Source organism: Pezoporus wallicus, unplaced genomic scaffold (assembly GCF_028554395.1).
Source record: "Pezoporus wallicus isolate ANWC-B61680 ecotype Strahan unplaced genomic scaffold, APGP_CSIRO_Pwel_v1 contig_4722, whole genome shotgun sequence".
NCBI lineage: Eukaryota > Metazoa > Chordata > Aves > Psittaciformes > Psittacidae > Pezoporus > Pezoporus wallicus.
In genome coordinates, this window is record NW_026641840.1 from 674,141 (window position 1) to 697,115 (window position 22,975).

A 22,975-nucleotide genomic window follows, 5' to 3' on the forward strand; every position below is an offset into this window, starting at 1 on the left:
AGCACTACTGGAGATGCCATTGGGAAGTCTGGAAATGGACCTCAGCCCAGTCAACCTTGTGTGTCATATTATATGAACGGGAACCGAGTGGAGATCTGTGTTTGTCAGAACGCACATGTAATCCCATCCTTCCCCAGCGTCCTTGAGGGCCATGAATGCACAGAGAGCAATGAGAAGGGTCCTAAAACTACAGGGTATTCTTCGCATTGCCAGGTAGAAAGCAATCTCTGAAAGCAAGGCCATTCTTGCAGATATGTCCAGTCATTCCAGTGCTGAGACGTGTTTCTTCTGCACAGCACACAGCCAAACCAGCTCCTGAGCCAAGCAGCTGGCTGCCAAATATCTCCTATAGGAAAGTGGTTTGGGGTCAGAGACGGTGTTGCTGCAGAAGCCAATGAGGTGTCTCTAACTTCATTGCTGCAGCCCTCATTAGCAATGGTCAACCTAACATACACGTGTCTCATGATGCTATTGTTGCCTTGTAGATCAATGGCCTTCCTCTAAGGTCAGGTTTGTGCCTCTCTCTGCTGCCATGCAAATCACTTTGCAAGATCAGAGAGGGGGTATGTGAAGATCAGCAGGAAACCATCTGTTAAAGGGAGTACAAGAGAGAAAGAACAGTCTACACTGAGGGACAAAGCCCCCCAGACTGAAGCTGTCTCCTAGCCTGAAGAGGATACCCTTCAGAAACAGAACTAGTGAGAGGTGATAAAGCAACAATGGAAAACATTAAAATAGGCTGATCTGCAGAGGACAGAATCCACTGCCTCCTTCCTAGTTCTGCATAGGGGATAAAATAAAGCCCAAGGGCTGTGTCACCCCCAGTATCTTCCCTAAGGAACTGGGGTGATACAGAGCTTCTCACAAGTTTCTTTATGATGGGAACAAGTGTCAGAAGTACCAGGGATGTGATAGGGGAGCAGAGATGCACTGAAATCTGTAGTAGGCATTTCACTTTGTGCATGAGACAGGAAAGAACTTGGAAGGCGAGTCCTGTGCTTGGTACACGAGACACACTGTTGGAGATAAATGGTGGTGGTATTGCATAGCAGGAAACTGAGAAAAAGTAATCCAGGGAATGCCACCTGAGCAAAAGGTTGAGGTCCCTCCAGTTGCTGAAGTGGAAGGCGCTGAAACCTGTGGCCAACAGGACTGGCCAAGGGTCCATGCGAGGGAATAGGGCCAGGAGGGCTGAACCTTTGGCTGCCTTCCTTCACCACTTCACCACTGAGAAGAGGATGTGAGGTCCTGTAGCTCCCAAGCAACATTTCAAGCAGCTTTACAGCATATTCTGAATCCTGGTAAATGAAGAACAGGCAGCTTCCCTGCTCATGCATATTTATGGCCTATCCCAATGCCACAGCAGTTCAGGATGTCTGCTCCACATCACTTCAACCAGTACATATGTGATATCTCAGCCAGAACATAAGGGGTGGGAGGGAATGGGGGATGCCATGGGGGTGTGAAGATATTACATGTGTGTCCTTTGGTCCAGCAAACTGGCTCCTGGGCATGAGGGCTGGGGGTGAGGGACCAGAGACACCCGACCCAGCAGGCAACACAAGGAGAAGTAGGGATTTCATCCTTTGAATGCAACACACGTTGAGTCTTCAGCAGCCTGTCCCTGGAGGTTCAGCAAGTATCACATCTCTTAATGGCTACTGGTCCCTTGGGCCAGGCAAACAACGAGCCATCTCAGGTCATCTACCAGACAGGCCAGGATGCTTTCAGACCATTCCTGACCAGGAAGTAATTAAGTGGCTTCCTATTTGTATTCTCCCAAGCTCTGCTTGTCTGCAAGTGCTCATTAGTTACAATATGAACCAGACAGCTTTTGCAGTGTAGCAGCCAGCTCTGTATTAAGCCCTAAGGTCCAGTTCAGCTCCAGTGACAGGCAATGAAGCTTCCCTAGCCTCATCTGGGGACAGTTTGGTGCAGTGGCCATTAAGTACCTTACCCACGAAACGTGGCTGAAATCCACTAACACTGTAGATAGAGCCCTAAATTCTTCCTCTAAATCCATTCTCAGCAGCTTGGGGAATCTGCTTAGAATCATGGAATCCCAGACTGGTTTGTGTTGGAAAGGACCTTAATGCTCATCCAGTTCCACCCCCCTGCCACGGGCAGGGACACCTTCCACTGGAGCAGCTTGCTCCAAGCTCCTCTGTCCAACCTGGCCTTGAACACTGCCAGGGATGGGGCAGCCACAGCTTCTCTGGGCACCCTGTGCCAGCGCCTCAGCACCCTCACAGGGAAGAGGAGATGTATGCCCAGTCTTTCCCAGCCCTCCCAGTCCCAGGAGCTTGAAATGAATCCCCAAAGTAACACATTCCCTGTATTGTACAGGAGGGAGAGGGCAGCTCCCTTGGGTCTGGTAGAGGAGAGCAGAGCAGACCTATGTGCAGAGGGAAAGAGGAGGGTCACCTGGAAGATGAGCAGAACAGGAGGAAGAAGTGGGTGGAGAAGTCTTGCTGATCTACTGGTCTGATCAAGGCCAACATATGTGTCCCATGCCCTGTGCCCCTGCCTACCTCAGGCAGCTTCACTCGTCCCTCCTGGAAGGAGCAGGAGCTGGGGTCGTGAGTGCAGACGTGGCGGTACTTGCACCAGTGACACCGGTAAGGGCTCTCCACACATGACAGACACCTGTAAATAGAGAGAAAGAGGAGTCACTTGGCCAGCCAGGTCCCATCAGCCAACAGGACAGATCCGGATGAAGGCTGATAGTGTGCCTCAGAGGGAAATACAGCCTGGCCAACACCACTTTTGCCATCACTAACTGAAGGCCACAGGTTTTGGACTGGCCCAGCATCATCAGGTTGCAGTAACATAGCCTGAGCTGGTTGTCACTGTGATCACAAGTGTCTCATAGTAATTAGATAATTTAGATTGCATTCACATCATTGTAACTGGAGTAATAATAGATATCTGTTGTATTTTGGTTGCCTTGTAACAAGTCTTATTCAGACTATTAACAAGTTCTCAGCTTCGTACATAAGAGGCATTCCCTTTTTCGCCCATAGCAAAATCCTGAGTGTAACAGAAGATACAAGACCAGAGGATGCATGGAAACCTTGACAGTCGTGTTGCCTCCACACTGAGCTGCACTGGGAGCTGGGCACAAGAAGGTGGCCAAGGGAAAGTCAAGGATGAAAGAGAGAAATTTCTCCCCCTGTGTCCCACAGGCTTATTATTGCGAGTTATGCTCAGAGTGATGGGGCTTTTGCAAATCATAGTATCATAGAACGGTCTGGGTTGGAAGGGACCTTAAGATCATCCAACTCCAACCCCTGCCACGGGCATGGATACCTTCCACTAGAGCAGCTTGCTCCAAGCCCCTGGGTCCAACCTGGCCTTGAACACTGCCAGGGATGGGGCAGCCACAGCTTCTCTGGGCACCCTGTGCCAGCGCCTCAGCACCCTCACAGGGAAGAGCTTCTGCCTAAGACTTAACTGAATCTTCCCAGTTTCAGTTTGAACCCATCACCCCTTGTCCTGTCACTCCAGTCCCTGCTGAAGAGTCCCTCTCCAGCATCCTTGTAGCCCCCTTCAGATACTGGAAGCTGCTCTGAGGTCTCCACGCAGCTTCTCCTCTCCTGGCATATATCAACTGCATTCTTCTTTTCCTTATCTCAGCAGAGAAGGAAAGACTATTGTAGTAGCAGCCTGGGGAGCAGAGGGCATATGTAGGATGTTAGCTACTCAAGGTGTAGCTATTCCCTCCATCCTAAAAGGTTTTTCTCTCCTAAGCCCCATAGACCCTGTAGAGTAGGAGCTGCAAACACCTCTCCTGGCTGCATTACAGTACTGACTTATACTACATCACACTTCTCTTTTTGGTTTTACATTTAATATGACATATGCTCACCAGCAACCAAACTGAGCCATAACAACCTCTCTGCACAAGATGATGCTCGCAGCTCCTGGTCACTCACACTGTTGAAGATATTCATGTAGCTGCACGCTCTGAACTACCCGGAGGGAACTTGGTAGGGGGAGAGTATCCCTGGCCTCTATGTGCTACTGGGTTTTTTAATAGGCAGGAGTGAAAAGATTGCCAAGTAGAGCTTGGCTGAGCCCAACAGACAGCCACAGTTCCAGTCTCTGTGAAATCTTGCTCCACTCCAATCCACTTGCAGCTCTGGTACAGCTTCAAATTGGTAACAAGTGCTTGCTCTGATCCATCAAATTAAAAATGGATAGTGTATTATAGTTTGTCAAGTAAGGAACCAAAACAGGCCATAAATATTTAACACCACCATCTCTCCTACTCTCCCCCCACAACACTTGCTTTCTGACACTGTTTGTCAAAGCAGCAGGAACATGGAAATAGGATTTGCCTTTCCTTGTGGATTGCTGAGCCGCAGTAATTATCTGCTTTTGGCACTTCTGATGACTCAGTGGTGGGGACAGAGCTGCTCAGCCTTGCCCAGGGCTGGAGCAACCTGCTGCAAGAGCATCTTTAGCAGGAAAGCTGCAGACGTGCTCTGGTGGGGCAGCTCCTGAGCAGCCCTGGGTACCAGCTCAACCCCATAATGAGGGGATGCAGGAAAGGAGCTCAAAGGATGGGAAAGGTGGTCTTGAGGGAATCAGCTTGGTGTTCCCTGCTCAGGCCACATCCTGCAGGAACTAGAAACTCCTGTCCTGACAGATCTGAGGGTCCAAGCCTGTGTTAACCACAGGGAACAGGGTCCTACTGGTGGGACTGACAGTATGGATGAGGGCTGGAGGTCCAGAGGTAGGGACAGGATCCAGCCATCCACAGAAAACTGCTTAATAGGAAGATGAGGGGCTATTTGCTGAGGTCATGGCTTGCTTTTGAATCAGTTCTGTGGTGAACTCCCATTAATGTGATGCTTCTCAGCATCACAAGTGACACAAGAGGATTCACCACTCCTTAAAGGAGACTCATCAGCAGAACGAATGGTCACTGTATCACACTTCTTCTTGTGAGGGACACCACCATGCTCAGTATCACACAATTGGCCTTGACTCCTGGTCCACACCTAAGTGAGGGACACATGGGTCAGCAGTGGGCTCTGGGGCAGATCCAGGGGTGGAATGGAAAGCAGATAGCAACAGAAATGCACATACGAGTTGTGGACGCTGCAGTTGTAGAAGACGAAGCTGGTGCTGGCAAAGGTCATACCCGTTTCCTTGGACTTGAGCTGGAGCTGGACAATGTGATGGTCTCCTGGAGAAAAAACAGACACATCAGTGTGTGATGGCTTTGTTTGCCTAACAAAGCCCTATTGGCCGTGCCACCAGACTGAAGCTGGAGCTGGCTCACAGCACTTTGCCTACTCTAACCTCAGTAGATGTAGGAAATGCAGTAAAATCCTCCCAGACCCCAGTTCTCCACCTCCTCTTATGGTAACAGGGTGATGGAACATGTCTTCACCACTGGAAATTACCATTCCTGGGGCAGAATCTGGGCTGGATGATGACAACAGGTCTAGACCATACCTCACTAATTCCAAAAACATGGTGGCTCAAGTCACCAAGCAGGAAAGCTAAGCTCAAAGAAGAATGCAGGTGTCTGGAATTAGCAGGCCTTTAGGTTCCTCTTTGCTGCTGGTTCATTTGATGCCTCCAGGAGGAAGGGGCCTATGGAAGGTTTGACTGCTGGCTCCAGGCATTGGTGGCCTGCACATACACTTACATACCTGCTTCCCTAAAACGATAAAGAAAGAGCTACTTTCTCCTCATCCTCATTATTCCACATCTCTGAATGGGGCTCAATATTCAGGACAACCTGAAAGAGGCCACCTCCAGATCCTGCCCCAAGAGAGAGGTTATATCTTGAGAAAAGTATGGAGGAATAAGCAAGGAGAACAGATACCATAACACTGAGGACAAGGTAGAGGCTTCCTTTCTGCAGCATGGGAAATGCTAATGAAGTGGGAGATTCCCTTGTGAACAATTCCCTCAGCTTCACTCACCCCATTCACTCCGATGTTCACTCACCACAGCCTTTAGCCTCAAAGAACCCACCTCAGTGTGAGAGACAGCAGAAGCCACTGCATCTCCAGAAGGACTCATTCATCTCCATAGCAGACCCATCAGCAGCAAAGCCTGCACTTCAACTCCTGCACACCATTTCCTCATACTCCTTCCCACTGCTCCCAGTCAGTATTACCTCTCCCCACAATGCCAAAAGCACAATTCAGAGCCCACCAGCTGTGAGTAATGAGTGGGTGCATTAATTACAGTAATTTGGTGGGGCAGGGGCCACTGTTTAAATCAAGATTTCAACCTCACTGATCCTTTCACCTCTCTTCTTTTTCCTCCTCACCTGAAATATCCATTCATCATTCAGGCCAAAGCAAACCTGACAGTTCGTGGCAGTGTGGATCCATGTGCACACTCACCTATAGAGACACACACACAGACAACACACTTCACTAACCACATTTTGCTGCCAGTGCTTGACCCTGCTGCCCATCTGCTGCCACCAGCTTTGACAGCTCTGTTAACCATGTTGGATTTAACAACTTTGCCAGCATCTTGCATATCTTTTAAGATCATACAATCAAGTAGGTTGGGAAAGACCTTTAAGATCATCAAGTCCAATCATTCCCCCAGGAACTGGGGTGTGAGGATTGGATGGCCCCAGGAACCAGACTTGCTGTGCATTCTTTGGTTCAAATCCAGCTCCTGGCACCATGAATGGAGGACTCAGTGTATATAGAGGTGCAGAGCACCAGCTGCTGAAGTTGATCAAGCCGCAGTTGCCCAGCTCTGAAAACCACATTTCACATAAATCTCTCTCTGTTGTCCTGCCTCCAGCTTCTACTGCTATTTTTGTTTGCTGGTTGATTATAGCCTGGCCTGGGACAGATGTCCATAGCAAGGAAATAGTTTCTGGCATCTCTCTTAGTAGGCAAACACAACAGATACCTCAGTGGAACCTGAAAATGGTAACAGCACTCTAGGGGCTTGTTTTGGGCACACACAGCCCTGTGAGGCTTGGGGAGAGCAGAGATGATGGGGACAGTTTGTGTCATTTCATTTATGTGGCCTTGAGGATGTTCAGAAACAAACTTTACAGTAAATATTCCCAGGGACAAAAACGGCAGCATCCTCTCTGCATCTCTTGAGGTGATCAATAGGGTCGTGGTTTATATCGTAAGTCCTTGCAAAGAGACATAGGTGCTCATGAAGGCACCTAGAAAATTACTTACAAAAGGGAAACAGAAAAGGAGCAGGAAGCTGGAAGGGGATGGACACAGACCAGCCTTGGAAACAAGGTATTTTTCTATGCTGGACCACTTTGAAGCCAGTAGCAAACCTGGGATGGCTGAAGGGAACAGAGACAAAGAACTGAGATTCCAGATCTAAATGTGGGAGGAGCAGGATGAAATTACAGACAGGATCACTGAGGTCTGCAGGACTTTCTGGCTGCTGCATGGGATGGGATGTGTTAAGAGCACACACACAGACTCATTCCCTGGGTTGTTTAACAGCAGCCTGGTCAAAAGGTGAGTGAATATCCCACATCCATCTCCTGCCTTTGTTAGATATATGCAACTGCCACTCGGTGGCAGTCTGAAAACACATAGCACCACACATATCAGCACCTTAAAGCAGGTATTGGTATCGCGGCTCAGTGTTTGCACACGTGTGCACACATAAACACCCATTCAGATAGATCAATGTGCTGCTGTGGCAGCACAGCATCCCACCTACTACCCGTGCTTTGCAAACCTTAGGGTCCCATGAGCTAAACTCTGCTCTGGGAGAAAGCAGATGGAGATATAGAGAGATGTGGGGGGAAGAAGTGGTGCAGATAAGGGAGATGTGAGGTACCCACCGTTCTCTGTGATGATCTGGGGCACCTCTTTGGCAGCTGGCGAGATGCACTGGATCTGACTGCCCACCACCAAGCCATCCATCTCCGAAAGGTCCTCGAAGGTGCAATTGACTCCTGCTGACAGCTCGGGCACATTGTAGGTCTCCAAAACCAGCTGCAAGCAAAGATGAAAGGAGGGAAGAAGACATAGAAGAAAAAAAAGAAAAGAGAGAATACTAAGCCAAACTACAGAACTGGGTCAGCAGGAGAGAATTACACTGGAGAGGTTGGACAAAGAGCCTCTTGCTAGAGAGAGCATCCTCCTTCAACAGAAAGCAGCGATTCAGGAGAGGGATGTGTGTGCGGTAGGGGAAGGGATGAGATGCTGATGCCAACACAAGTGGTACGTGGCTATGCAGGGACAACGGCACTGCACCCCAGTGCTGTCTGGGTCAGTGGAGGGGAGGGAGTGCTCACTGTCTGTCATGCAAGTGTAAGGTTAGGCAGGGAGTCTTTGGAGGCAGCCGTGAAGACCAGGGCTTTGGTGGCCCCCAAGGCACGCGGTTTCTGAGGAAGGTGACTACTACTCACAAGAGGCACTCTGCAGACTACAGAGAAACTGTAGCGCTCCAGTCTAACTCTCTACGGCCTGCTCTCCTAGCATCAGCAGATGGGGGAGCGCTCTGTCACCAAGTTCCTGTGTAAGGAGAGTCTAGTTACAGCCTTCAGTCCACCACAAAAAACACCCCGCTGTCTCTAGAGGCACAGCAAACCTCTCTTGCCCATCCCACCAAAGAAGCGGTTGGCTCTGGGGACATGCTATAATGGGGCTCCATATATAATAAAAGCTGTGAAGGAGGAATTGCCCATGGTTTTGGAGTTCACAGCACCCACAGGCATTGCTATGTCATTGCTCATGAACAAGGAATCTCATGGCTGGTTTCTACCAGGGAGAAGGACCCTCACGTTACTAACTTCCCACGTTCTGCACCATGGCTCTCCACCACTGAGGGTCCTGCCCAATCCAACATCGTGTCTGAACACAGAGAGGCATCCCAGGGTACTTCTAGAACCTGCTGAAGACTTAGGAGTTGGTACAGATTTAGTGTTGCTGTGACCAAACACTAGAGCAGCCACTTGACATGGCACAAATGCAGGTGCTCTCCACACTTGCCTCCTCCACGAGATAGCTGAGGCTCCAGGTGAGGTGAAGGCCACTGAGAGAGGACACAAACACATGCTGAAGTGTTTGCATCAGCACAAAGAACAGAGGATGTCAGCCCAGGTGACAAAGCAGGAGAGGATAATAACATCACATAATGCTCACTGCTCCCTCACTGTTTCCCTCACTTAGAGATAAAGTTTGGAACTACTTTACACTAGGTACCTTCAGAGGAAAGGCTGAGCAGACAGACCTCGGTCCTGGCTGACATAAAGCCTTTGTGAGAGTATGTTCATCTCTGGGCAATGGGAATGGCAATGGGAAAGGTGGGATTTTTGTCTTGGATGGGGAGTAGGAAAAAGCTTTGGTTATTTGGATGGATTTAACACTCAGGATAAATCCATTCTCCCTGCTCATTAATATCCTGCTAGCAATGGAGAAAGGAAGACTATTCTGCTTCACATGATGCAGAATGGTGCTGTGCCATGCAGAAGATGACACCAGTGGATGTACCAGTAGTGCTTGGCCACAAATATCATGAGCCAGTGCACACTCTGAACAGACAAGAAACCCTACATTGCACAAGCCTGCTCTGCAACTGCTGCAATGAGGGAAGAATGGAGCATCCCCCCCCCAAGTAATCATACCTCAGAGATCCCAGAGCAGCACATCTGGGCTGAAACAGCATCAGTTACAATTCTCCAAGTCCCTGTTAGTGCCCCAGATTTAAAAGGCTGGCTGGCTACACGGGTACCTTCTCTATATCTATGGGCAAGAACTCAGTTCATTGATCCTGTACTAGAACCCAAGTGAGATTCAGTGAGGACAACACCAGTCATTCATTTGTTGGTGCTCCCCTCCTGGTTTCATAGAATCACAGAACGGTTTGGGTTTGAAAGGCCCTTAAGATCATTCAGTTCCAACCCCCTGCCATGGGCAGGGACACCTCACACTAGAGCAGGTTGCTCTAAGCCCCATCCAACCTGGCCTTGAAAACTGCCAGGGATGGAGCATTTACCACTTCTCTGGGCACCCTGTGCCAGCGCCTCAGCACCCTCACAGGGAAGGATTCCTTCCTTATCTCCAGCCTGAACTTCCCCTGTTTGAACCCATCACCCCTTATCCTACCGCTACAATCCCATATAAAGAGGTTTGCCAAGAGACTATCTGTAGACGTGGATGAGATTGGTCACCAATCTGGGACTGGGCTGAGACTCCCATTGAAATATTCATGCAGATTATTGGGCAACAGTCAGATGATGGCAACTTCTGATCCCAGCAGCTCCAGATTGACTTGCCCTGGGAGTAACCTAGAGATAAAGGTCTTTTATGCTGCTACCATTTCCAATCACCCTGAGCCAGCAAGTCCCTGAGAATTTATTCCAACATGAAAGAATTCAACGACTACTGAGAGAATAAGAAAAAGGAACCTTGAACTCCCAGAAGAACAAAGAACTTAAGATGTCTCAGATCAATTTTGTTTGAAGCTGAGGAAAGTAAAGTCACAGCAAAGTTAGGAGGCTGAAACAAAGAAGCAGTGATTGGACATGCAGGCATTGAAAGGCTCATTTCGTTATCACTGGAGAGACCCTACCATTCCAAAACCTGTCACCTGGAACAAGTCTGGAAACTGCACCTTGAGCAATTCCATGGAGAGCTGTCAACGTATGGGGTTAGTGACCAACCTGTACAGAGACAGAGCTTTTGGGGCCTGGGTTATCAATTTAATTCTAGCCCAAATTAATATGGCCAAGAAGACAGAGCCATGTTAGCCTGAATGAAATGGATCTCTGCCTTCTCAGACTGTGCTGGGATCTCACCATGTAAGGTGCTGCTGTCATGAGTGAGGAGAGAAACCACAAGATGGTTATGTCTTCAACAGAGATTTCTCATCTAAAGCCCAGAAGATCAGGATCATGTAATGATCTGCCAGCATTGACTGTATGGCTTCGCTGGATGCTAATTTAAGTAGCTTGAGACCATAGAGGTTAAACCTTGTGCTGAGGGGGACCACAAGAGATAGATAGCAAGAACCTTGGCAGCATCAGGTTCCTCTGTGTAGCACCCCACCTCTCTGCTCTGCATTCTTAGCGCTGGAGCTGGAGCGGGATGGAATTCTTGGTGCCTTAAGAAGGAGACATTTCCACCCAAGATGATGGGAATTTAGAGCTTACTGAAATAACTCATGGAATCCCCCACTTGCCCTTCTTCTAGAAGGTAATTTCTAACCATAATAATGTTCCTTGCCTAAAGTCCATGCCCAGCCACAACCAAATCCCTCTCCCAGGGAAGGAAACAACTACACTAGGTGCACACAACACCTGCGGGACACAGAGTTCCTTCAGACCTGCCCTCATCTATCCGTAGTTAACGGGGAAGCCTCTTTCCACAGTTCTAGATAGGGGATAACCAAGGCCAAAATGTCCTCCCATGTCAAATCATCCTTTGTGACAGTTGATGAGGAAGTTAATGAACTCTGGAGAACCTCTTGCATCAAGCTGCCAGTCCTTCCCACTCATGCTGAATCCAGGTGGCACATACCTGGGTCTGTGCCTGGGCAGATTAAACCTGGGGGATGTGCAAGGATTAACGTTCCTCACCAATACGTTGTACTGGGAGACGGAGATGTTGTTGGGATGCACGGTGAGCCGGACACACTGCTTCATCTCCGAGGCGAATCTCCGAGGCTCGCTGGAGCGCTCACACCGCTCCTTCCTTGTGCACCTGAGCAAGAGGGAACAGAGAGGGACAGCGTTAACACAGAGCAGGCTGGGAGCAACGCTGGGACATGCATGGAAGAGTATGAAAAATACTCTTCCCATGGGAAGAGTATGGAAAGCCAACTCGGTACCCTTTGCACTAGGTGGAAAGCCAAACTGACGCCCTGGAGAGCTCTAACTCAGTTCTATCAGCTGTGTGATCGCTCAGCAGGATGGAGAGCTGAAAGAACATCATGAAAGGAGGAAAGATGATGGGTGAAAGCTCCATCCCTTAAGTAGAATGCACAGCTATAGAGATGCTCTGTCTTTCCACACATATAGCAGGTACAGTCTAACCTGCCCTTAAGCAAACCCACAGCCCTGTCCTGTCCAGGGGCAGCGGGACATCTTAGGCAGATGTCCTTTTAAAGTAGATGTGCACAGCCCATGCTCTTTGGCCCTGCTGATTAGTGGCAATCTGTTGTACTTCTGGGCTGCTGGTACCTCTCTGCTGGGAAGGGGCATCCCTCCAATCCTTTGCTCAGCACTTCTAAGTACAGGCCATGGCAGATTAAGGGGGTTTTGGCATCTGGTTTGAAAGTGCCCAGAGCAGGATCTTAAATATTCTGGTGTTCCCAGTTAGCGACAGTAAAAGTGGTGAGCGCACAGCACCTGGGTGCACAAGCCCGTGAAGCTTACACCATGTACTAATGTTGTCAGTACTTTCAGCATTGTGGCTGTCTCTTGTCTTTTCTATTCGGTGTGAACTAGTAGCTGTGCACCCTGTTTCAATCCACATTTGCATTTGCTTAGCATAAAACACATCTGTATTTTACTCCACAGGTACTGCCAAGGCCATCGCTTCAAGGAAGGTGTCTCAGAAATCCACAGGGTTAATACAAAAGGACAGCTCCAACTGCATGCCAATTGCCTTTTTGCCATTAAGCTAATGTTATGGACTTGCACAGGGTGTCTTCAATGGATTTTGTTATTAGCAATACTAATACCCCCCATTAAAACCAGCTATAAAGACTAAGTGCGGATGCTAAATTATTCAGCCACTCCCAGGCTTCTGAGTCTTAGCTGTGAGAGCACATGGGGGCTGCTGGAGGGTTAACTCCAAGATCACCCCTCAATGTCCTTGCTCTCTAGACCAGAGATTATCCTTACATGCATGGGACTTTGCAGATAGGGATCTGCGTGGAAGTTGTCCCTGCTCATGGCAAGGGGTTGGAACTGGATGAGCTTTAAGGTCCTTTCCAACCCAAACCCATTATGATTCTATGATTTTCAACATATGCAGAATCAACCCAATGTGAGCCTATGTGTTACAAAACCTGGGGGCTGACCTATCACTTCGAAGCTTGGATTTTCTCTAGTGGCTAACACTGGATAAAATGAACACCCCAACCTCAAACTCAAATTGCTCCATCTTTCTGCTAGAGGAAAGTTCTGTATTTCAAGTGGCAGGACTCATAAAGGGAGAGCTCTGCCATTCTGCGCAAGCTCTCATTTTGCTTTGCAGATTTGAGAGAGCAAGAGCAGCACTGCAGCTCTCTCCGTTCCCTGGGAACCTTCATCCCATTAAGTCTCCTTTAGCTCTGCCGCATGCTGGGTCAGGAATTTTGAATGTGCAGTCTCCAGAGGGTTGCATGGATCGCTGATGAACTGCTCCCAAAACTGAGTCCCATGTAGCGGAATGAAAGCCACAGCAAAATGGTGAGCTGAGATTCCTGGAAGCACTTCTATAGAACGAATGGCCACAGCAATCCTGTCACAGCTCTGAAGGGTGTGAGAACTCCTCTCCTCAGAATAGCTGGGAAGGAAACCCTTTGGGGCTCAGTGTCACAACACAAGCACCCAAATTCCTCAAGATCTCCCATTTATTCTGTCTATCTGCAGAATGACTGAAATATCTGGATTTGCTAAGATTAAATGTGCACATACCCATGCTCTGTACAAGTATAATAACAAGTTAGGTTCCAAACACATCCAGCACAGAAGGGCAACACATGGGGATAGGTTAAGCACTTAGGAATGTGTCTTGTATTCCCAGCCCCACCACTGAGCAAGAGTATAATTATCAGCATCTTATCTTGCTGTTTACTAGTTATACACATTTAAGACACATTACTTTTCAGGCCAAAACCTCACTGTGTATTAGAATGATGTGTCTTGGTCTCTGTTGTAAGGTTTGTTGCCATCCAAATAATGAAATGATACAAAAGCAAACCAAACTAAGTGTGGTTTCAATATAATGTTAAAGTTGCAGTGTCAGGCTCTCAAGAGTTAGGTACTGCCAGACAGAAAGGAGTTTCTGCACTCCTAAATCTTCTCCCTGCACTGACACGCTGCAAGCCAGGCTTTAATTACAGCATCACACATTATTATTCTCTTTTTCCTTGGGTGACCACCATTCTGCCACTTCCTAACTTTTGATTTTGATAGTCTGACTTTTTCAGTGCAATTTATCGACTTAAAACAAAGGGGGGGGACCTGAAATCACAACTGTGGTTGGTGCTGGAGTCTGGCGATGGGGTAGTTCTGCCAGGCTGAACCAAACCAAGCTGAGCTCTGGGTCACAGGCAGGGTTCAGGCTCTGGAGTCAACATCACTGACCCCTTCCTTGAGCCAGCAACATAATTCATCCCAGGTGACTGATCACAGCTGCTGCATAAATCAAGACTAAAGGGATGGAGCTGCTTCCCAGTGGGTTTGGCTGTGCAGAAACAAGTGATGGTGGCTCTTCTTCAGAGCATTTTGCCCACGGCTTCCCCCATCACCTCTTCCTTGACCATTGCATGTGGAGCATCCTATGGGTTTACACACTATGGTCCCCCAGGTGTCTGCTCAGCAACTCAGGGGAGCAGAACAATAACCTCTTTCCACTTGTCTTCTGCATTGCTGAAATATTCCACCCTCCCCCAGGAAGGGGGTGAAACCACAGAGAAAATCGTTTCAGTATGTGCAAAGTGTTGCCCTCCAGCAGCAAAGTCTCAGATCCCTGACTGGAGTTGGCTGAGAGGCAGGAACATGGCAAAGCACTATGAAGGCAGCTGCCCAGAGGGGACATAGCAGCTCCGAAACAATAAGTTCAGTAAATTGTACATAAAGGCAAATGTGACTTTTAATAACTAAGTACTTCCAGACACATGCTCCTGCCTTAGAGAAGTGGTCACCTGGAAGGCAGCTGCCTGCACGCTGCAGCTGGACTGTGAAAGGGATAATGAAATACCCCAGTCCCAACTAATCATTTCTGGTGCCTCTGTTGAGAGTCAGCGTGTACTCGGGGTCCTGGAGCTTGCTGTGACTCCACTGCACTCTCATCTGGCTCATGTACTACAGCTAATGCAGAAAAAAGACCTTGTACTGCAAATAACTCTTCTCCTTTAATAAAATATCAGTAGCTCAAACATGTTCTGCTCTCATGAGACCCCACTTGCAGCACTGTGTGCAGCTCTGGTGTCCTCAACCTAAGAAGGACATGGAGCTGTTGGAGCAAGTCCAGAGGAGGCCATGAGGATAAGAAAGCTGTGTGGAGACCTCAGAGCAGCTTCCAGTGTCTGAAGGGGGCTACAAGGATGCTGGAGAGGGACTCTTCATCAGGGACTGTAGCGATAGGACAAAGGGTGATGGGTTCAAACTGAAACACGGGAAGTTCAGGTTGGAGATAAGGAGGAAGTTCGTTACTGTGAGGGTGATGAGGCACTGGAACACGTTGCCCAGAGAAGTGGTGAATGCTCCATCCCTGGCAGTGTTCAAGGCCAGGCTGAACAGAGCCTTGTGCAACCTGGTTTAGTGCGAGGTGTCCCTACCCATGGCAGGGGTTTGGAACTGGATAATCTTAAAGTCCTTTCAAACCCTTCTATGACTCTATGATTCTATGCTGGTTCTATCAATATACCAAGCTCACTTTCCACTGCCACACCACTTAATTCAATCCTATTCACGCTATAATTAGCATGTGGAACTCCCACTCAGTGGCATCCCATTACGCTTAAGACACCCAAAAGAGCATATTGCACTCCTGAGCTATTTGCATAAGATTATGGTGTAGACATGGCACTTCTCTGCATGTCTTAATAACACCTGCTATTTCATTATCAGCTGCATCTTTAACAATTACAAGTGTCCTGCTTCTGTCCAAGCCATTAGTGCAAACACTAAGAAGCTGGTCCTACCGCTGAACCATGAGGGATGTTATTTCCTCTTCATCTCCCATGAAGAATAAATACCTCTAACACTAACCCTCTGTTCACTATCCACTAAGCAATGATGTTAATAATGTTAAATTAATACTTTGTGCTTCTATAGCATATCTCATCAGGAGATCTCAAAGGGCTTTGCCTGCAGCTAATTAAACTTTATGATACCTCTGTGAGGCTGAAATGTTAGCATGCAGAGACAGGAAGTGAGGCAGAGATGCGTGTGTGTCAGAGAGCACATCTTGTCCTGAAGATGAGATGAAGATGCTTTGAGGCCCAAGAGATCATGGCTAAATCCCGGGTCTGCCATCTAAAGCAACCAGCTGGGGCCACAGACACAGGATGCAGGGGGTGAGGTTCTATCCCACCCCTGCAGTGAGAGGATAAAGGCTCTTCTGCCTTTCTATGGCTTGGTTAAACCAAGCCCAGACTCATGCCACCACCTCCAGGCTTTGTTCTACATGTCCAAGGTTAGGAGAGTTAATCGGAAGCCTAGAAATCTTTGGAGAAGCTGAGCACCGACCCAAGAGCTCCATGAACCTGCATAGACCAGGTATAAGACCTTCAAGCTCTTCGTTTTCCCTATGCACAGGGTGTAAAAAGGCCATGCTGCTACTGCAGGGTTGTCAGCCTAAAAGAAAGCATGTCTGCTGTGTGCATGTCTTCACCTGCCTTTGCCTCTCATGACAATCCCTCATGGGACGGGGTGGGACAGATGCCTCCAAGGGGGATATTCCTCTGCCCTTCCCACTTCTTGTCCATCTCTCCATCCCACCACTGCCTGAGATGCTCAAGTTTGCTTTGGGTGACTCCTGATTCCTTAGAAGAATGAAACAAGGAGAAGGTGCTGGTGAGCTCTCCCCTCCCAAGCAGAGTGCTCAGAGGTTGGCAGAGCTGCAGATGCTCTTGGGACTTGAGCCAGAGCATCCCTGCAGCTCTCATTTGTTGAACCAGGATGCAGAAACGTGCTGTGTAGGCTGCACTAGAGACCAAGATCTCTAGCATCTCTCTGGCCATTCCTTAGGGACCAACTACTTCACAGTCCCACAAGCTATGAGCTTTTCCCTTAGTTATACCTACCAGTAAGCCAGCGCTTAGCATCACTTGTGATAACAAATTAAGTGCACTAAAAGGCACCAGTGGCCCTTGTGCCTGGACTTTCTAGTGGTAATGATCTGCTAAGACATGCAGAAGCCTGATAAGACCATGCAGTGAGTTTCTCTTATCATTTGGGCTTGCAGTGACCGAGGTGCTCAGCTGCTACCCAGACCCATGCAGTGGCCTGGGGCCGCAAGGCTTTGGGGAGAGATGGGAAGTTCACATCATTAATCAGATCCAGTGGTCCCTGCTGGAAACTAAACACCCTGAGCAGACAAAATAGAGACAGAGTCCTGGGAGGAGAAAGCCAAAGAGGAAGTTTCTTTAGGTCATTTTATATTCTTTTACGGTGGGAAGGTGGAAATAACAACAGCATAGAGACCTCACTGAGCCTGTCTTGTTCCTATCCAAAAAGAAGATTTTGATTCCCTGCTTTCTCTTTTTCCTTTAATTTTCCCAGAAACAGACTAAAACACCCAACTTCTCTAATCTGAGACCCAAAAAATAAAACGCTGTCAGTTTTCTGGCAATGGAAAAGGTCTTATCTGCAATTTTGTTAATTAAAACCAATTTCCAAGACAAAAGAGCGGTGACTGGATCTGATCAGAAACTGCTGCTCAGAACACAGGGTTTGTGTGTTTTAACAAATGGCAATTAGCACATTATACAATTGTATTTTCCTTTTAATTCAGGGAAAAAGAAAAAATAAGCTTACTATTAAATAAAAAAAATAGTAATGAATTCCCAGAAATCAAATCCAAACAAATTAATTCTTTTTGGAGAAGCCTCAGCATTGGATGTACAGCAGTTTTCTTCCAACTGCTTCTGCATTGTGAGACTCAGTCTCAGCAGTGAGGTGGGTGCATAGGGAAGAAGAAGGACATGAAGCCCTCAAACACAGAGAATTTGATGGCAAAGGTTGAGAGAAGTGTGAGAAGCAGCTCAGTGGTTTAGGTCAGCTCAGCAAACTGAAATGACGTCTTTCCACCACCTCCAAACAGGTAATTTGTGGGCATTGCTGTGTTTGCAAAAGTTTTTGACATTTCAGCTTTCCTTTCTCATTCCAAAGGGTGACATTTCCCTCAGGGGACAAATTCACTCACCCTTTGACAGAATAACCCCAAACACCCTTTCCTTACACCTTCCTCCCAGTGTTAGTAAATTAGAGGTGGCACGTGGGAACCAGCACACCCCATTCACACCAGCAAGGACCAGTCACCAGGGCAGGACATTTTGAGGGACACAGGCTTTATTTCATGTTGGCATCCCTATTTGCCTCCCCAACCTGTCCATTCCTTGACATGATGTGGTAGCGCCAGTCACACTGGGGTCTTCAGCTTGTGCAAGATGGAGATGTTGTCCTCATCCTCCTCTCTTCCAAGCTCTGTGTTTTCAGCTTTGATACAGTTCACATACTTTTCTTTAGCTCTTCCCCTTAAATTCAGCTTCTCTTCTTCTCAGGTTCCCTGTCTGCCCCCTTGACTCTCATCACCACGGTTGTCATGTGCCTCCTAATCTCCCCATGCCCAACCATGAGAAAATAGGATACTGGGAATGAGAACATGGGTCTGGGTGAAGCAGGGATAGGGACATGAGGACAACGGAGGAAGATGGGGACAAAGGGACCAGCAGCCAGCTTGCACACCCCACACTGTGAGGACAGGGATGTGCAGGACTGCTGTGAACACTCACACAGTCCAAGCCACAAGCACTGCCACCTCTTCCCATGCTTCACAGTCTGAGCTTTCTACCCCTTCCATCAGCCTCCTTGCCCAGACATGTTGGAGACACGCATCCAAGGAGAAAATTCAGGAGGAGAGTAGAGAAGATGAAGGGAATTTTTCAGGGGGATCTTATTTAGGTGTCAGATGGAAGACCCTGAGATGGTCCCAGCCTTGCTGGAGCAAGACAGGGCAGGAGACAACGATTTTTCCATTTCTTACATCTCTTTATCTCCAAGAGGAAATCTGAGGTTTCCCAGCGCACCCAGATCCCATGGCAAGGCAGGCTGTCCCTGCAGACAGTTGGCAAGGGTCACACTGAATAGGGTCCTCTATCCTCAGATCAGAGCAAATATTTAGGAACCTGAAATTCAGTGGGGTGTGTAGCAGCTCCCCTTGCTCCCAGAAGGGAGGGTCACCTCCTCCAAAATGAACTAACATAAAGGGTGGCTTCTCTTCAAAGTCATCAGCCTTGTACCACACCACTGTTCGTGTCCTGAGCAAAGCTGGAGAAAGCTACAGAGCCTTGGGAGGTGACTTCTGGCATCACAGCATCATTTGGGTTTTGCTCTATGCACAAAGCCAGGCAGCTTCTGGTAGAGGGTTATGCCCTACCAGTCTCTCTAGCCCAACTTTCCTGCATAACCTAAAATTCCCTGTCCCTGCTGTGCACAAAATCCTTGCTCAGAGGCTAGAGGGGATGTCTATTCAAAGAAAAGCCAGGTATGGTCGATGTCTTTTGCACGGTGGTCAGCAGAGGGAGCTCAATGGAAGCCAAGTCCAAACTTTCCTAATGGCATCTTCAGCCAGGGCTGGGGACAGAAGTCCTGGAAAGGGACAGCAGGACACAGAGATGCAGTGGAGGCTCTGGAGATTCAAGTTACCCTGCTGTGATGGTCTGAATCGGTCTCATTCGTGTGGTCCCTCTTTCAGGATGAGATGCAATATGACAGCTTCATTTTTGGCTGGGGAAAAGTGTCTGATTTCCCAGTTGGGAAGAAGGATGAGACAAGAACAGAGCAATTAAAGGAATCTGGGGACATAACAAGAAGTTTCTTATAGCCGTAGTCTGACCAAGGTGCAAAGCTAGTGTTTCCTGAGATGTCTTTATCACAAGGGGGTGCAAGGCTGAAGAAGGAAAGAGCAGCTGAAATTGCTTTTTCCCTCTGCTGGAGCCAAAGCAGTTTTCTGGCTGGAGGCAGGGAGAGGAAGGAAGATTCAATCCCACTTGCAAGTAAAGTTTATGGTCAGTTTTAGCAATGTTTTGACATTTCCAGGCTCCCTCCCTCAGGGTCATAAGCATGGGAACGCCATAAATGTTGAGACGAAAGCATAACTGACCTTAAACTATCTGTGATGATGCGGCCAGTAGCCATCCCTCCCTGACTACTCTTTCTGGCCTTCAGGTTGCCCTCCATCCCTGCAATGGATAGCTGGAATTTAGCTCTTCCTGCCAGGAAGGAGTTAAATTTTATCCACCACCTGGGAAACTCCATTCAGGAAAGGCTGGAGATGCTATAGGAAAAGCAGGATAAATTTGAGCTGAGATCATAACCTTAAGATTATCCAGTTACAACCCCACTGCCACGGACAGGGACACCTTCCACTAGACCAGGTTGCTCCAAGTTCTATCCTGGGAAACCTTACCTGGCAGTGAGGTGAAATTCATATGCAAATTCATATGCATCCATGGAAGGAATTGAACCCTTGTTTTCATCTTTGGTTCTAACCACAAACAGGCTCACCTACCCCAGAAACTTGCTCTTTGGGCATCAAAGATAAGCATGGACTCTTAAAGAGGAAGAAAAGGCTATTGGGGTGGCCTGGGGATGCTAGAACAGTGGGGTTTTTTAACTGGTAGTATCTGGGGACCCAAAGGTCTGTGTATCCTTTCAGAAAGACATGGGAAATATAACTCAAGAAAGCTGAAATCCACTTTTGGGGGCTTCGCATCTCCCGAGGGCCGTATTTCAGGGACCACAAGCCACAAAAAGCTTCAGACCACCAACCAAAGCTCACCCCAACTCCTGCTCTTTTCAGTATCCCAGCAGGGACATCCCTGGGGTGAAGGACCAAACATCCCCTCCATCCTTAGGCTGCAGTTTGGGGAGGGTTGTGTTGCTGTACCAAAGCTTCCTCTTCCCCACATCCTGCCTGCTGCCACAGACCCTGTCACTTGGCAAAACGGAGTAGGGATGCTAATTGCTCTGCCTGCTAATCTATTCTAATGAATGGTAATAGAAGCTGAGTTTCTGCCCTGATAACTCTCAGGGCTTACACTGCAGAACAGCAAACCCACCGCCTGCCCCTTATCTCTGTCCCCAGGTGGGCTCCTCCCTCTATCACAGCAATTGTATAAACCCAGCCCTGGAGCCCCCACGGGGTGTGGGTGCAAGGGATTTACTTCTCTATGTCCTGCTCTACAAAGCCAGGCGCTCCATACACAGCATCCCTCCCCCTTGCTTTAAGGCATTTCATGCCCCTTCTCTTTCCCTGCACCCTCTTTCCCCACATTCCCGCAGCTGCAGATCGTCTTGTTGGTGCTAATCTTGCCTGGGGGGCCCTGCGTTTGTCCATCAAGTGCAACCTGCTCCTTAGCCTGCGAACAAAGGCTCAGAGGTGGCCTAAGGACCACACCAGCTCATGGACCACTGGGGTGCAGCCAGGGACAAGCGGTTTGTGCGTACACGGGTGTGTGCCTCTGTAGGCAGATCTCTGGTGAGCATTTGGATAGCTCATTCAAGCCTGAGATGAACGGGAACATTTCACATGCAAATCCCTGGAAACTTGGAGCCTTTGTCTAATGAAGAATTGGAAATTGTTTGTTGGCACAAGGGGAGGAGAGTGTGTAAATGAGGAAGAGGTTTTGTGGAAGGTGATGTTCCTGTCTGTTCCTCCCATGACAGCCACCGTGTTCAGAGGGACCTCAAAAAGCCCCGTCAAGCTCTACAGCATCAGTCAATAGCTGAGATAGAAGAAATCTGGGGTGGGAGCTTGGCTGGGTCCCAGCCTCAGGCTGTAAGTGATGGTGGCATTTCAGTCTCGGCAACTCTGCTTTCATTGTCCTCAGTGCCCACAAACCAAGGCTGCTCTGATGAGCCCTGGCATGTGTTGATTCCCACCTAACACTGCAAACTCACTTGAAGCTGTGAATAGTGTATAATGCTGACAGTGCACAGGTCCCAGAAAGACAAGTATTCCCTGCTGTAGAAGCAGTGTGAAAAACACCACCAAACTCATGTTTGACACCTGAGAGGATGGGTATCATCTGCTTTCATCTACTGACCCTTTCCATCCTTCTCCAAGGGTCAAAGACACAAGGAAAGGACATCTCTGAAACTGCAGGATCTGTGCTGTGCTGTCCCTTAAATCACAGCCCTCCGACTCCTTTTGTGGCTAAACCAACCAGGCACAACACAAGCCTGGAAACTAATGGAGATTCACAGAGCACAGAATCATAAGCCCCTAAAGGCACACATGTGAACAGCGGTCAGGGCAGAGCACTGAGGTGGTCCACAAGAAAGAAATAACACGAATCTGCTTGGATCTGTCTGTTCCCATCTGCCCATAAAAGACAGGGCTTGAAATGAAGATGGAAAAACCCCTGAAGACTCAGCTGAAGGCTACCTGAGTAATACAAGCTTCTGTCTCTGAGGAGGCAGTAAAATAACTCTCCCAGCACCGAATTCACTTACAGTCGGTTTAAAGAAAATTAAAAGAGAAGAAAGCGAGAGAAAGGGAACAAGGTTCTGAGATAAGGCAAGTAATTAATGAACAAAATTACTTTTCCCAGAGAGCATCCTATCATGGTGCTTCCTATTCATGCTAATAACATTTGTGAGTGTCTTTCCCCACAACCTAGGTAGATAACACCCACGCTCTCCTGCGCTCCTACATGCTCTCCTCTGCAAGGGCTGATGCAAAGAATTTCTTCAAAGGGATTGAAGTTCTTTGTTCGTGGCCTGATTCAGATACCTGGGAGCATCACACCCGAATTGTTCATGGGAGCTTCTCTTGAGTAACTGCAATGCATTTGGTCTTTTCCCTATCACAGAATCATAGAATAGTTACGGTTGGAAAGGACCTTAAAAGCAGGTCGAAGGACATGATCCTGACCCTCTATTCTGTTCTGGTGAGACCCCACTTGCAGCACTGTGTGCAGTTCTGGTATCCCCAGCATAAGAAGGACAAGGAGCTGTTGGAGCAAGGCCAGAGGAGGCCACGAGGATGATCAGGGGCTGGAGCAGCTCCTGTATGGAGACAGGCTGGGAACATTGGGGCTGTTCAGTCTGGAGAAG

At 48.3% G+C, this 22,975-nt stretch overlaps 1 protein-coding gene across 3 annotated transcripts in view; it reads right to left on the reverse strand.

The window, feature by feature from the left end:
* The window catches only part of PLXNA4 (plexin A4), a 464,287-nt gene that overhangs the window by 105,653 nt on the left and 335,659 nt on the right, over positions 1 to 22,975 (reverse strand). For all 3 annotated transcript variants that reach the window (XM_057425602.1, XM_057425603.1, XM_057425604.1), the window contains exons 6-9: positions 11,555 to 11,678; positions 7,814 to 7,967; positions 5,095 to 5,194; positions 2,532 to 2,646 (exon numbers count right to left, since the gene is read on the reverse strand). In XM_057425602.1, the coding sequence (XP_057281585.1) occupies positions 2,532 to 2,646; positions 5,095 to 5,194; positions 7,814 to 7,967; positions 11,555 to 11,678 (493 nt within the window). The remainder of the gene's footprint in view (positions 1 to 2,531; positions 2,647 to 5,094; positions 5,195 to 7,813; positions 7,968 to 11,554; positions 11,679 to 22,975) is intronic.